Source organism: Mus caroli, chromosome 16, assembly GCF_900094665.2.
Source record: "Mus caroli chromosome 16, CAROLI_EIJ_v1.1, whole genome shotgun sequence".
Taxonomy (NCBI): domain Eukaryota; kingdom Metazoa; phylum Chordata; class Mammalia; order Rodentia; family Muridae; genus Mus; species Mus caroli.
Window position 1 is genome coordinate 53,157,134 of NC_034585.1, and position 15,463 is coordinate 53,172,596.

The 15,463-nt window shown below is 38.7% G+C and overlaps 1 protein-coding gene and 1 pseudogene across 1 annotated transcript in view; one reads left to right on the top strand and one right to left on the bottom strand.

The window, feature by feature from the left end:
- Adgrg7 (adhesion G protein-coupled receptor G7) overlaps positions 1-15,463 on the bottom strand; it is a 65,640-nt gene that overhangs the window by 20,493 nt on the left and 29,684 nt on the right. Inside the window, exons 9-11 of the mRNA XM_021184877.1 lie at positions 6,545-6,711; positions 5,724-5,879; positions 3,198-3,310 (exon numbers count right to left, since the gene is read on the bottom strand). Coding sequence (XP_021040536.1) covers positions 3,198-3,310; positions 5,724-5,879; positions 6,545-6,711 — 436 coding nt within the window. The remainder of the gene's footprint in view (positions 1-3,197; positions 3,311-5,723; positions 5,880-6,544; positions 6,712-15,463) is intronic.
- LOC110311977 lies at positions 6,945-13,386 on the top strand (annotated as a pseudogene).

Here is a 15,463-nt window from a genome sequence, read left to right on the forward strand (position 1 = left end):
TATCACAGGGCTCCCAATGGAGAAGCTAGAGAAAATACCCAAGGAGCTAAAGGGATCTGCAACCCTATAGTTGGAACAACATGATGAACTAACCAATACCCCGGAGCTCTTGTCTCTAGCTGCATATGTATGGAAAGATGGCCTAGTCGGCCATCACTGGAAAGAGAGGCCCATTGGAATTGAAAAACTTTATATGCCCCAATATAGGGGAATGCCAGGGCCAAAAGAATGGGAATGGGTGGGTAGGGATGTGGGGCGGGGTATGGGGGACTTTTGGGATTGCATTGGAAATGTAATTGAGGAAAATATGTAATAAAATATATTAAAAATTAAAAAAAAGAATGTTAGTGGTATATATGATTGCCAAATTGGGCTAGGAAATATTAACAAAAGAAAAAAGTATCTAATAACAAATGGAAATGGTGAGATTTTAGGTGAAAAAGAACTTAGTTAGACAGTAACTACAAATTATACATAGTGAACTGAATAATTATTGGTTGAACTATAGTGTTAGAAGGAATGCAAATGAAGGGACAAATATGTAAGGCATTTAAAGTTCCATGATAAGCTAGCTAGTAATTATATGGCATATTCTTTTACTACAGTACTCCTGTTGCAATCTATAACTGTATTATATCTCACTTTGTATATACTTGTACAGTATCTTGTTTATTCCCTGAGCGTGTAAATTCTCCAAGAATGGGAGCTGCTTTGCTTACAGTTTACTGTTTAGCTTCTGGCATGGTGCTTGGTAATGTTAAGCAGTTAACCAAAAAAAAAAAAAAATCAGGGAATCAATAAAAAAAAAAAAAAGACATTTACTGTGAAAGGTGGAGGAAAACGGAAAATAATTCTACTCTGGAGAAATGACAAGTTCAGGAATTTGAGCAGAGGGCCAGAAAGATGAACCCAGTCATTTTGTTGTGATCTAAATGAGACAGTGCTTAGAGTCCAAGGAAACATGGGGAAATGGCCTAAGGATCTTGCTGTGGCTTTTTATTAGTGTATAGTCAGAAAACAAGAAAGTAAAAAAGGAATAGAAATCATCAATGCAATCGTGTTCTAACAAGGATCCCTGTGGACCTCAGCAGATTCACTGTGAGAGAGACCGTTGGAAAACAGAGGGATATCATAGACTCTCAAATTCACCACATGGATCACCTGTTATTTAGACAGTGAGAAATGAGCTGTGATGATAATAGAAACATAGCCACTCATGTAAACAGCACTGAAATCATAGCCAATAACAGCAGGACTACTGCCATGCGCTTTATGTGGTATCACACAGAGAAAGACTTGATCACATAGTATTTACTCTAAAAATCTTTAACCTGAATCTAACGATCAGGAGGATGTCAAACAAATCCTACACTGAAGATCAGTCTTCAAAAAGCTTGGATACGTCAAAGATTTTAGTGTCATAAATGCCCAAAACAAACAAACAAACAAAAAAACCAAAAGGAATTATTATGGGCTAAAGCATAATGGTAGTAAATGGATTTAGAAAAATATACCCAGCTGTAATAGATTACTGACTGAATTGAGATATTTGATTATAGATTGCATAATTTAAAATTTCTTAGATTACATTTCCAGAGTGAGGCTACTGATACAATGCTCTATAGGAGAATATTCTGGAGACACACAGGTGAGGAATTTAAAGATGATTGTTTTATGTACAGTTTACTCTCAGAATTTCAGGGCAAAAGTAAAATATTAAAAAATCGGCATATATAGTTGGGGTTTACAAGGACATCCAGTATCCTATTTCTGCTTTGCTATGTAGATTTGATTTGTTAAGTAAGACAACATGGAATTATAAATAACAGTGTCTTTATAATTCAAATCTGTTTCTATACATCTAACTGGGTAGGAATTTAGCAGGGAGAAATGTTTGTAGAGAAATCATGAATTCTTCTTGATACAAGAGGAGTGAGAGAGGAGAGAACCAGATTGGAACACTTGCTAGATCAGTTTATTTCATAGCTACAGTTTTATGTGGGTCAAGTGTGGTGCTTAATCCTGGGGAGTCAGGGGCGAAAGACAAACCCAAACACAATGAGAAGGCGGCCAGAGGAGGCTCCCACCTCCTTTAACTGTCCTGTAGCCTGTAACAACAATAAAACCCCAAGAAGATCTTTGGTAGAAAAATAAGGTGAAAAGAAATATATTTATAGGTACTTATTCAAATGTTAAAGTAAGATTTTTGCTTTACCAACAAAAAGCTGTGAAATTCAAAACTTTAAAAGTTCCACAGGTTCAGGGACCGGCGCAAATTGGGATCCATCTTAAGGGGAGGCCCCAAGGCCTGATACTATTACTGATGCTATTGTTTGTTTACAGTCCGGATTTTAACATGGCTGCCCTTCGAGAGGCCCAACAAGCAGCTGACTGGGACCGACACAGATACTTAACACTCAACCAATGGACTGAAGTTTGTGACCTGTGTGGTTGAATTAGGGAAAGGCTGGGAGAAATTGAGGAAGAAGGTAACCCCATAGGAAGATGAGCAGTCTCAACTGATCTGGACCCCTGAGATCTCTCAGACTCAACCACCAACCAGGCAGCATACACCAGCTGGTACAAGGCCCGGACACATATACAGCAGAGGACTGCCAGGTCTGGCCTCAGTGAGAGAAGATGCATCTAACCCTAGAGAGACTTGAGTTCTAAGGGAGTGGGGATGGCTGGCAGAGTGGAGTGGTATGGGGTGGGTTGGGGGTGGTGTGGACATCCTCTTAGAGATGGGAGGGGGTAGAGGAATGGAATGAGGAACTGTCCTGAGGAGCAGGGAGGAACGAGAGGGCATAACGACCGGACTGTAAAAAAAGATTAAACAAAAGTTCACCATTTTACACATTTTAAAAATTATTTTAAGACCTTTTTGTTCATCGATGTTTTCTTCTTTTGCAATCCAGATTGTCAGACATGTTTCATTCCATATTAAAGAGTTATAGGGTCTATGGGCTGTGGACTCATAAAACAGCTTTTGTCTTAGTTACAAGTATGTATTTACTTGTGACTCTATCTCAGCCTCTCTGAGATCATACTGCCTGTAAAATGGGTGTTTTGAATGTTTCCTTCTATTTCAGAAAAAAGTATATTCTGATGAGGAACTAAATTTTGATATGAATGTACCCAGTAAATTACAATCAGGATAGCAGTTTCTCCATAAAATAGCCCCTTATTCCTCTTACCTGGTGAGAATCTGGAATAAGATTGTGAGAGCCAGACCAGCAATGGATAAGGCACAGCCAATGTTGGATAATATGTCTAGAGATTTGGGATACTTGTAATCCTTTTTGAAACTCTGAAAAATAATTTGACATAGATTTTTAAATAAACTGGCCTAGGAATTTTAAAAAATATTAATATCAGTCTGTACCATGGAATTACACCGATTAAAATAACCAGCTAGATGCCAAATATACCTTTGTATAAAAATGAATATATAATTTATTTACATGTATGTGTTTGGGTAAATTTATGCCACCTGTGGAGAGCAGAAGAGGATGTCAGATTCCCTGGAACTGGAGTAACAGGTAGTTGTAAGCCATTGATATGGGTGCCGGGAATTGAACTCAGAAGTGTCCTTATCTGCTCAGTAATCTCTCTAGCCCTGAAACTTTGATAGATTCTTAAATGAGGTAAATTAATAATAGCTTCCATGGTGTCAAGGCTTAATTAATTAATCTCGTTCAGTTAGAATACATATAAATATAGAGAGAAAACTTTAGTTGATGAAGACGGGGTTGGTTATATTAGGCCTGAATTGTCTACTGTTGCTATTGATGGCATGATTTCATGTATTACTGAACACTTCTATGCTAATTTACTTACAATAAAGTTCGGGCATATCTTCAATATGAAGGAATGGTCATATAATCCTGTTAATTTTTTAAAAGGTTTTATTTGTGCAATATATCTATATCTATCCCAACAGGTTCTTAAATATGCACGTAAAAGTGTATTCTAGACAACCAGCAAGGTAGCTCAGCAGACATATGTGTTTGCTCCCAAACCTGATGGCTTCAATCTGATGGCTATACCTTACATGGCAGAGAAGAGAACTGACCCCTACAAGTTGTTTTTTGATCTCCACAAGTTAAGCCCTGGCATGTGCATATATGTACACTCATGCATATGCACACACATATACATATAACATAAATATTTGTTTTAAAGTATACTTTATGCAATTAAATATGCTTTGAATCCTGAATATAAATGTGTGTGTGTATGTACTAATTCACACATATTTTATTACAAACATTTTCTATTTCAAATAGAGTTCTATTTATGAGGTAAGCTTTTATTCTTTATACAATCCGTATGTATTATTTTTGTAGGAAAAATATAAAAATAATAATCTTGATTTAAAAGAAAAGTGTCAAGGCAGTATGCATATATACACATACACATATAAACATATGTGTATGTGTATATACACATACACATATAAACATGTGTATGTGTATATACACATACATCTATATTCAATGCGCAAAGAATCATAGACAACACGGATCATCAGATCTTAGATATCAACTCTTCCTTCAGAGTCTATTTGGCTTAATTTGCAATTCAACTATTCATTTGACAAATTTCACAGCTCAAAAGTTTTACAACTGTGGTTAGGCAGATATTGGTGAGAGGTTGGGGAAGCCTCACCTGGAAACAGGGGGCTTATATATAACTGTTACAAAGCTTTCTGTATCATTTAACATCCAAGCTAATCTTCATAGCTAATACGACTTGATGTCAAAAATGGAAATTTTTATTGCTAGTGTCTTCTGATAGGAAAATCTGCTCTCAATGTAAGTTAGACAAGAAGTAATTAAAATCAACCAAAATAAGAAAAGTTTAACAGCTAAAGTGAGGGAGATACAGTTGTCTCAAACATGTCTGAAAATAAAGTTCTATTTGATTGTCTACACTGTGTCAGTGTATTCTGTGAATCTCCATCCTAAACCTGGCCACATGTTAGCTCTTGCAGGATGAAAACATGGTTTTCCCTCCAGGGATTCATGAACGAGTGCTATTCAGTAGATACCCCTGTTAATATTTGATTCTAACATTCTACACACGTCCTCATTCAAACCAACACGTTGCTTTATAAGAATGTTTTTCAGAATTGGCATGTAGAGGAGACCTTCTGAAAATGGCCAGAGGTGCACATGTCAGATTGGCTTCTGGCCCTGTACAGGGATATCTGATGGTTAATAAGCTTAAGGGAGAGAGAGTGAACCTATGGGAGAGACGTAAAGAATTCAAGAGCTGTTTCTTTTCTACATATCAGCAAGAGCAGCAATTAGGACAGCTGCAATGGAAAGAGGCCCAGGAAATCCAAGTGGCCTACATATGGCCAGGTATGTACTAAAGTGTTCCACTCCATAAGGATCTCACTCTTAACACAGTTTGTCTAGTGGAATGTGCCAACTTCTCCTTCCCACTTATACGTCTTTTCCATTCTTATAAACACAGTGCTAAACTAAACTTGTCTGTCTCTGTCCTGAAACCCCATGGTAAACAACAACCAAGACCTCTGTTACTTTCTAGCATGCTCCTTTTTAGCCCTATCGCTTTATCCCCTTTCCTATTTTATCTGAATTTACAATCTATGTAAATAATACCTCAACGGTATCCTTGGTTGATGTATCCTAGACCTGTGTATAAGGGAAAGCCTTGTCTCAAAAGAGATTGATTGTTTTGCGCATGCTTACCATCAATACAGCGAAATTGGTCGTGTGGCTGCAGTGGCAACGGAGGAATTCTGTGGTGTTCCCAGTTTTTTGGCAGCCTTGTGTGTCCCAGTCATTTATTAAAAAATTCCAGTAGACACAAGCATAGGAGTGAAGCCGGAGTTCTCTTTTGTCATACTGTGAGTTGATGGCACATTAAATGATTAATTGGATAGGGAAACCTCTAATAGGATTAGATAGTCCCAAGAGAAATGAGTACATACCAAGCACTCTTATAGACTGAGGGAAGAAGAAAGGCATAAAAAGTTGTAAAGCTAGAATCCCAGTACTTGTGAATCTGAGGTTGGAGGACTGCTCCAAGTTCATACCCAGCTAGAGCTGTATAGTGAGTTTGTCTCTAGTACACAATAAACAACCAACCAACCAAAGAAAGTATGTGAGGATACAAAATCAAATTAATTTTCTATTTTAGTTTGTCAGAAAATTAGATAAGACAAACATTTAAATGAATACTTCAAAAGACTTTTCCTGGCTAGTTTTTTTTTTTTAAGATCGATTTATTTATTTTATGTATATAAGTACACCATTGATGTCTTCAGACACACCGGAAGAGATCAACAGGTCCCATTAAAGATGGTCGTGAGCCACCATGTGGTTGCTGGGAATGAACTCAGGACCTTTGGAAGAGCAGTCAGTGCTCTTAACTGCTGAGCCATCTCTCCAGCTCAAAAGACTTCTCAAAAAAAAAAAAAATTCTGTAGAGTTCTTTTATCAAAATAACCTCCAGTTTTTTAAAATTAAGAGTAGACAGAATTTTTATTTCCATTCATGGAAAAACTTACCGTGGGATTAAATACCATTTCCACAGAAATTTTATTTTGGCGTTGTTGTTCACTTTCATTTATTTTGCTGGAGATAATCTTTTGACTAAAATCTGATGTAGCAGTGAAAGTTTTTGATTGGAAAAGCTTGTGGTTTTGATACACTATAAAACCACATGATTTTTTATCTACGGAGAAAAAACAGCAGATATTAAAATCAACAGACATACTCTGTGGTGAATGAAGTAAAGTTTCAATCATTGTAGAACTGCATGGTTCCTTCATATTTAAGGCAGGGTAAGAAAAAATTCACTGTCTGAGCTTTTACTTAATTGCAGTATATTACCCTGATGTTACATACTGCATATATACCATTTCTATTCGCAGCTCTTGGTTCATAACTACTTGCAAAGTGCAATACATGGGAACTCGAATGTTTCTTTTGAAGCTGGCCATCAGGAAACTCTCTGACCCTTCTGATCTGGTAAATGGTAAGATTCCATCTAAGTAAAGCTCTTACCTCAAGTCCAAGAGGCAGGGATACTTGACAGAGTTGAATAGAAGTGTACACAGACAGGCTTTTTGAATTTCCCTATTCCATTTATTTCCCAATTCCATTAGATCATATTCTCTGTTCAAATCACATTTACACATTCTTGCCTATGGTTCAATTATTTCTATGCAATGAAGCCTCCATGGAAAGCTCAAAGGACAGAGTTCAGACAGCTTTGGAACAGCAGGCCGTGTGGAGCTTTCTGAGTGGGGTACACTCCCAGAGAGGGTGTGAAAACCCTGCACCCCTTCATTCAAACCTCACCTTGTACTTATTCTCATACGTATCCTTTGTAGTATCCTATATAATAAATGTGTTTATTATCCAGTAGATGTGTCTACCTGAGATACGTGAATTCCAAAGCAAATTAAATCCAAGAAAGGTTTATGGAAACTAGTTTATAATTGGTCAATAAATAAAGGTAAAACTCTCTGGGGCTTGTAACTGACTCTGTCTGTCTGTCTGTCTGTGTATGCATGTGTGTGAAAACCTTGACAGACCAGTCTAGGCTTTTAGGCTATAAGAGATATTGTGAACATATGTGACCCTCCAGTTTGCTAACTGCTCCTCTCCTTCCCATAGATTTCTTCCCGAGGTTCCCTTTTCTTATCGTCTATGTGGAGATGATATATGTCTGCTTATTCTGCCTCATTTATAACCATCTCACTTTCTATGCAGTAAGACGGGAGGCGGAATCTCTGGGTAGACACAACTGAAGCTTCTTCTTCCTCCAGCTAGTACAACACTGAGCGAGAAATAGCAAAGGGTTACCGTCTGTCAAGGTGACTGTGCCTACAGAAGCCCCCATAAGGGCTGCCTGCCATTTGTGGCAACAGAGCAGATGCCTTAAGTCACCAGGCAACACATTTGAAGGAAGCTTTGATGGAGGTCTTGGCATGGACATGCCTCACTGTCTCTGCTCTGACTATTAGGAACCCAGCTATCTCAGAGCAGGAAGGCCATTGTGAGGCACTTCCTTTGGACATCAGAGAATAGAATCAGCTGTTGATTAATGGCCCTGTGGGGTTACAACAGTGAAAGTTGTACCTGCATGGTTATGAGAATGTCCAAAATGAACTAGTTGAGGAATACTTAACCCTTTTACGTAGCTACTAGCCACATACAACACAGCAGAAGAAATAATAAGTGCATCTCTTTAATGTACGGTGTTATGTGTATATGACATGGTTCATCACACATCTGTGAGTGTGCACACCCATACATGCATGCTGAGGCTAGAAAAGGACATCAGGTGTTCTGTTCTATCCTTCTCCATATTACTTTCTTGAGACATGGTCTCGCACTGTACCTGAAAGATGGGTTGGGGACATAGCAGGAGTTGGAGGAAGGAAAGGTATGGATGGAAACCAATCTTTTAAATACAGAATTCGTGCATAAATGTCTCAAAACATTTGTAAATGTAAATAAAAAATAAAAAACCAAAATGCATATGTTAAGCCAGTACCTTGGATTTCTATTTTTTAAAAAAAAATAAAACAGCATATTGGAGATAAAACAGAAATCCATATGAGCACATAGATTCTGTCTTAAAAATTAGAGTTCTTGGCCATTCATCCCCTAGTCCTAGAATATTTTTTGGCATCTTTTACAAAATCAAAATTTTTATGAATCCTCATATTTGTATCTTGTGTACATCCAACTCTCTACATTTTTAGTTATTCCTTTTCCATCCTCCTCCTCCTCACTTTATCAGCTTTGTTAAATGCTTATTTCATTGTTTTTCACAGAATCTATTTTCCATTTTGTTGATCAAGTCTAGCATATGTTAACTTATAAATCTCTTCGCTTATACCCTCAATTTATTCTTACTCATAGCCTTCTGTGTGTTACTTTTATGGATCTTCAGGCGAGTGTTTATGTGCCTTTCCCTAATTTATTTCATTTTCTAGTAAATTTATTAAGCAGTAAACACTTTTTTAAAAACAATTTTATCTATATCCTCCACAGTGACATGTGGTATTATTGCTATTAATTTTCCAATTATTTGAAATCCACACTTTAATTTCTTCTGTAATAGACTTCTCACTTCAAAACTTCTATATTTGGCAAAAACATTTGCTGCTCTTTTATTGTGATCAGGAACTGTCGTACATAATTTTTATTTTAAAAAATGAATATGCATTTCCTTTTTAGTGGTCTCTTTGAGAATTTCAAATAATGAATTTTGATTACCAACAGCTCCCTGTCAACTCCTCCCAGATCCACTATAATTTCCCGACTGCCAAGTTTCTGCCCTTGTCTGCTTCTCAAATCCACCAAGTTCAGTTTGAGCTGCCCATGCACTCTTGGGTGTGTTGGCATCCACTGCAGAGTCGTCCAACCACCATGGGCCACACAACCTTAAAAAACAATGACTCTCCCACTCTTGGCAGCTACCAATTTTGTAAACTGAGGATAGTCACTTCTCCAATAACTTTACAAACGATTAAAAGGGATTCGCAATATATACTTTTAATATTCAAATAAAATTATACATGTTTAGAAATATATACAGAAATAAAGCTTATTATTTCCATCTACTTTCTCTTCAATTTCTAGAATGGTTGCAATAAAATTTCTCCTTCTGGTTACTGTTTGGTCCGTTCTTCCTGTTATTTTCGATTATTTTTTCTTTTTATTTTACTATCTTTTTTAAGAGAACAAAGTATTAAAACATGTTTGACAGGCTAGTGCCTTATATTAATGTGGAAATGTGTTTAGGGTTGTTGGAAATGTTAGAAAAGTATTGATTAAAGGCTACAAAATTTTCACTAGGTAGGAAGAAAATGTTTAAAAATGTCTAGTCCCAATGGTGACTACAGTTAGTATGTTCTGCTCATGAAAACAGGTAAAGACGGTGGAAAATAAGTGTTTTCACCACAAAAGACTCATTCTGTGAGGTAATGGAGATATTGATTGCTTAGAAAAGTTGTTCTACAGTATATTTCAAAACACGTCTACACCAAATACACATAACCTGCAATTTAAAAACATTTCCTTTCAATTTGACATAGACCTGTTTCTTAATAACATTTAAAACCATTTAAGAAATATTGCTTATTTGTATCCAAATAAGAAAGTAAAATATTAGACCCTCTCCTTTAACCAACCATGAAGTAAATTCTAGATATCCTAGGTAGACTGAAACCTCAACTTGGATACAAGCACTGAGGTTGCTTAAGAGAAGATCAGAGAGCAGCATGGCACTCTTAGGATAAACATACTTAAGACATTCACAGAGCTTTACCAATCCCACATCCAATAGAATCAAGAAATTAGACTCCATAGAACCAAATAACCCTAGTAAAATGGGGTAACAGCTAAACAAAGAATTCTCAATGGCGGAAACTCAAATGGTTGAGAAACACCTAAAGAAATGTTCAACAATTGTAGTCATCAGGGAAATAAATAAATAAATAAATAATAAAAAAATAAAACCTGAGATTCCACCCCACACCAGTCAGAATGGCTAAGATCAAAAACTCAGGTGACAGCAGATGCTGGCGAGGATGTGGAAAAAGAGGAACACTCCTCCATTGTTGGTGGGATTGCAACCTGGTACAACCACTCTGGAAATCAGTCTGGCGGTTCCTCAGAAAACTGGACATAGTATTACCTGAGGACCCAGCTATACCACTCCGGGGATATACCCAAAAGATGCTCCAACATATAACAAGAACATGTGTTATGTTCATAGCAGCCTTATTTATAATAGCCAGGAGCTGGAAAGAACCCAGATGACCTTACACAGAGGAATGGATACAGAAAATGTGGTGCATTTACACAGTGGAGTGCTACTCAGCTATTAAAAATAATGAATTCATGAAATTCTTAGGCAAATGGATGGAAGTAGAAAACATCATCCTGAGTGAGGTAACCCAGACACAAAAGAACACACATGGTATGCACTCACTGATAAATGGATATTAGCACAAAAGCTCAGAATACCCAAGACACAATTCACAAACCACATGAAACTCAATAAGAAGGAAGACCATGGGTGCTTCGGTCCTTCTTAGTGTGGGGGAATGTCAGGGTGGGGAGGAGGGAGTGGGTGAGTGAGCACCCTCATAGAAACGGGGGAATGGAGGATGGGATAGGGGGTTTCCAAACCAGAAACCAGGAAAGGGGATAACATTTGAAATGTAAATATCCAATAAAAAAGAGAAAATATTCTAAATGCACAGCTTCTGTATAGAATCCATGAATATAAAGGGCCTACTGTGTATACTGCAAGCTTTAATACTGTGAACAAGTATTACAGTTTTGCAGCTTGCCTGCCATTTTCCTGATATTGGTATGTGTTCGCTTCATGCTTGTGTCTAAAGTTTTGTTACATATTTTATGCAAAAAAGAAAATTCTATAATTGGGATATTTTATCTATGCACATAAATGGTATGCTATAGACTTGCATTTTACCTAAAATATTCTTAAGTTTTTTTTTCAAGTATATTATTGGTTTTATTAGCTGTTGCCTGTTAAGTATGAGACATTTTTTTCCTTCTATATCTTGAAAGTTCATGATACAATATTGGGGTATTTTTTTTTTTTGCTCTTGGTTTTTACTTGTATTTGTTAAGCACATATCTCCTATTCCATGACTTTCTGACTCAAATGTTTGTTTGCTCTTCTCTTATTGATCAGAAAGATTTTATGGGTTTTGATTTAGCATAAAAATGTCTAGCTATCCAGGTAAAGAAACACAGTAGAACAAATGCAAAGAAAGCTAGATAGAATTGTTTTCTCTTTATCTAAGTTGAGAACATCTTCCCTTCAGTCTGATGGAATCTTAATGTTTTATGGCTTGAGACATACCAAAATCTGTACTTAGGAATGTCAGTGTATCTAGCGGGTCTACATTTGCTCTATAGTTTGTCCCTTGTTTCTTTGGAGAACTGGAGCTTGAATGCAGAACCTTGTATATAGTAAGCAAGTACTCCACGAGGAGCTGCATCCTAGCTGCATCTTGATTTCTTTTTAATTGGATATTTTATTTATATTTCAAATGTTATCTCCTTTCCTGATTTCCCCCTAGAAACTCCCTATCCTATCCCTCTTCCTCCTGCTTCTATGAGGGTATGCCCCAACCCACCCTCACATTCCTCTACACTGGGGCATTGAGCTTTCATGGGACCAAGGGCCTCTTCTCCCTTTGATGTCCAACAAGGCCATCCTCTGCTATATAAGCAGCTAAAGCCATGGGTCCTTCCATGTGTACTCTTTGATTGTTGGTTTTGTTTCTGGGAGCTCAGGGCGGGGGTCTGATTGGTTGATATTGGTCTTCTTATGGGTGGCAAACCCCTTTAGCTCCTTCAGTCCTTTCTATAACTCCTTCATTGGGGACCCCATGATCAGTGCAATGGTTGACTGCACGAATTTGCCTCTGTGTATGTCAGGCTCTGGCAAAGCCTCTCAGGAGATAGCTATATCAGGCTCCTGTCAGTTAGCACTTCTTGGCATCCACAATAATGTCTGTATTTGGTGACTGGATATGGGATGGATCGCCAGGTAGGACAGTCTCTGGATGGCCTTTTCCTTCAGTCTCTGCTCCACACTTTGTCTCCATATTTCCTCTGAGTATTTTGTTCCCCTTTCTAAGAAAGACCGAAGCACCCACACTTCCTTCTTCTTGAGCTTCACATGGTCTGAATTTCACCTTAGGTATCCCTAGCTTTTAGGCGAGCTGGATGGCAAGTGTGAGCGGTAAGAGAAAGCTGAAGGAGATGTGGCTGCTTTCAATGGCAGCATCTAGCTGGTGGAGGATGAGCTGGACCAGGCTTAGGAGCAACTGGCCACAGCCCTGCAGAAGCTGGAAGAGGCAGAGAAGGCTGCTGATGAGAGTGAAAGAGGCATGAAGGTGATAGAGAACCAAGCCATGAGAGGTGAGGAAAAGATGGAGATCCAGTAGATGCAGCTCAAAGAAACCAAGCTCATCCCTGAGGAGGCCGACCACAAGTATGAGGAGGCTGCTCATGTAAGTTGGTCATCCTGGAGGGTGAGCTGGAGAGAGCAGAGGAACGGGCAGAGGTGTCTGAACTAGAGTGTGGTGACCTGGAGGAAGGGCTCATGAACATAACTAATAATCTGAAATCACTGGAGGCTGTTTCTGAAAAGGAGGATAAATATGAAGAGGGAATCAAGCTTCTGCCTGACAAGCTAAAGGAGGCTGAGTCTGCGGAAAGGACAGTTTTTAAACTGAAGAAGACAATCAATGATCTGGAAGAAAAAAAACTTGCCCAGTCCAAAGAAGAGAACGTGGGCTTACATCAGATACTGGACCAGACACTGAACAAACTTATCTGTTTATAATACAAACTAAACCAGAAGAGTCCTGTTTTGATACCAACTCTACACCAGAGTGTGTGCCCTGTTTTCCTCTCTCGTAAGAAGTGCACTTATTACCATGTCTCCACCTTGCTGGAAATGCCAAGCCGATAATGAATTCATGACTAAATATTTGTGTTAGACAATCTTTGAGTATCAGTTAAGTTTAATTCTTTCCTTTTCCATTCAAATGAAGCACCAGCTTCTTTGGCTATCCTTATTTCTTCCCCCCCCCAATAACTTCTAATCTTTATTAATGTTTATCATGTCTATAATCTTTTTATTAGATATTTTCTTTATTTACATTTCAGATGTTATTCTCTTTCCTGGTTTCCCCTCCAACCCCCCCCCCATCCTCTACCCACTGCCCCCTGCTCACCAACCCACCCACTCCCACTTCCTGCCCCTGGCATTCCCCTACACTGGGGCATAGAACCTTCACAGGACCAAGGGCTTCTCCTCCCATTGATGACCGACTAAGCCATCCTCTGCTACATATGCAGCTGGAGCCATGAGTCCCACCATGTGTACTCTTTGGTTGGTGGTTTAGTTCCTGGATCTCTGGGGTTACTGGTTAGTTCATTTTGTTGTTCCACCTATGGGGCTGCAAACCCCTTCAGCTCCTTGGGTCCTTTCTCTAGCTCCTTCATTGGGGACTCTGTGCTCAGTTCAATGGATGGTTAGCATGTACAAGAATGCAAATTGATACATTCTTATCTCCGTGTACAAAGCTCAAGTCCAAGTTGATCAAGGACCTCCACATAAAACCAGATACACTGACACTAATAGAAAAGAAACTGGGGAAGAGTTTCGAGCACATGGGCACAGGGGAACATTTCCTGAACAGAACACTAATAGTTTGTGCTCTAAGATCAAGAATTGACAAATGGAACCTCATAAAATTGTAAAGCTTATGTAAGGCAAAGTACACTGTTAATAGGACAAAATGGCAACCAACAAATTGGAAAAAGATCTTTTACCAACCCTACATCTGATAGAAGGCTAATATCCAATATATACAATGAACTCAAGAAGCTGGACTCCAGAAAATCAAATAACTCCATTAAAAATGGGGTACAGAGCTAAACAAAGAATTCTCAACTGAGGAATACCGAATGGCTGAGAAGCACCTGAAAAAAATGTCCAACATCCTTAATCATCAGGGAAATGCAAATCAAAACAACCCTGAGATTCCACCTCACACCAACCAGAATGGCTAAGATCAGAAATTCAGGTGACAGCAGATACTGGTGAGAATGTGAAGAAAGAGGAACACTCCTCCATTGTTGGTGGAATCGCAAGCTGGTACAACCACCCTGGAAATCAGTTTGGCAGTTCCTCAGAAAATTGGACAACTGAAGAAAATTGGATACCAGAAGATCCAGCAATACCTCTCCTGAGCATATACCCAGAAGATGTTCCAACCTGTAATAAGGACACAGGCTCCACTATGTTCATAGCAGCCTTATTTATACCCACGGAAGGAGTTACAGAGATGAAGTTCAGAGGTGAGACAGAAGGAAGGACCATCCAGAGACTGCCCCACCCGGGGATCCATCCCATAAACAACCACCAAACCCAGACACTATTGAATATGCCTGCAAGATTTTGCTGACAGGATCCTGATATAGCTGTCTCTTGTGAGGCTATGCCAGTGCCAGGCAAATACAGAAGTGGATGCTCACAGTCATCTATTGGATGGAACACGGGCCCTCAATGAAGGAGCTAGAGAAAGTACCCAAGGAGCTGAAGGGGTCTGTATCCCTATAGGAGGAACAACAATATGAACTAACCAGTACCCCCAGAGCTTGTGTCTCTAGCTGCTTATGTAGCAGAAGATGGCCTAGTCGGCCATCAATGGGAGGAGAGGCCCTTGATCTTTCAAAGATTATATGCCCCAGTACAGGGGAATGCCAGGGCCAGGAAAAGGGAGTGGGTGGGTTGGGGAGCAGAGTGGGGGAAGGATATAGGGGACTTTTGGGATAGCATTTGAAATGTAAATGAAGAAAATACCTAATAAAAAAGTTGTTTTTGAAAAAAGAAAGAAAGAAAGAAAGGAAGG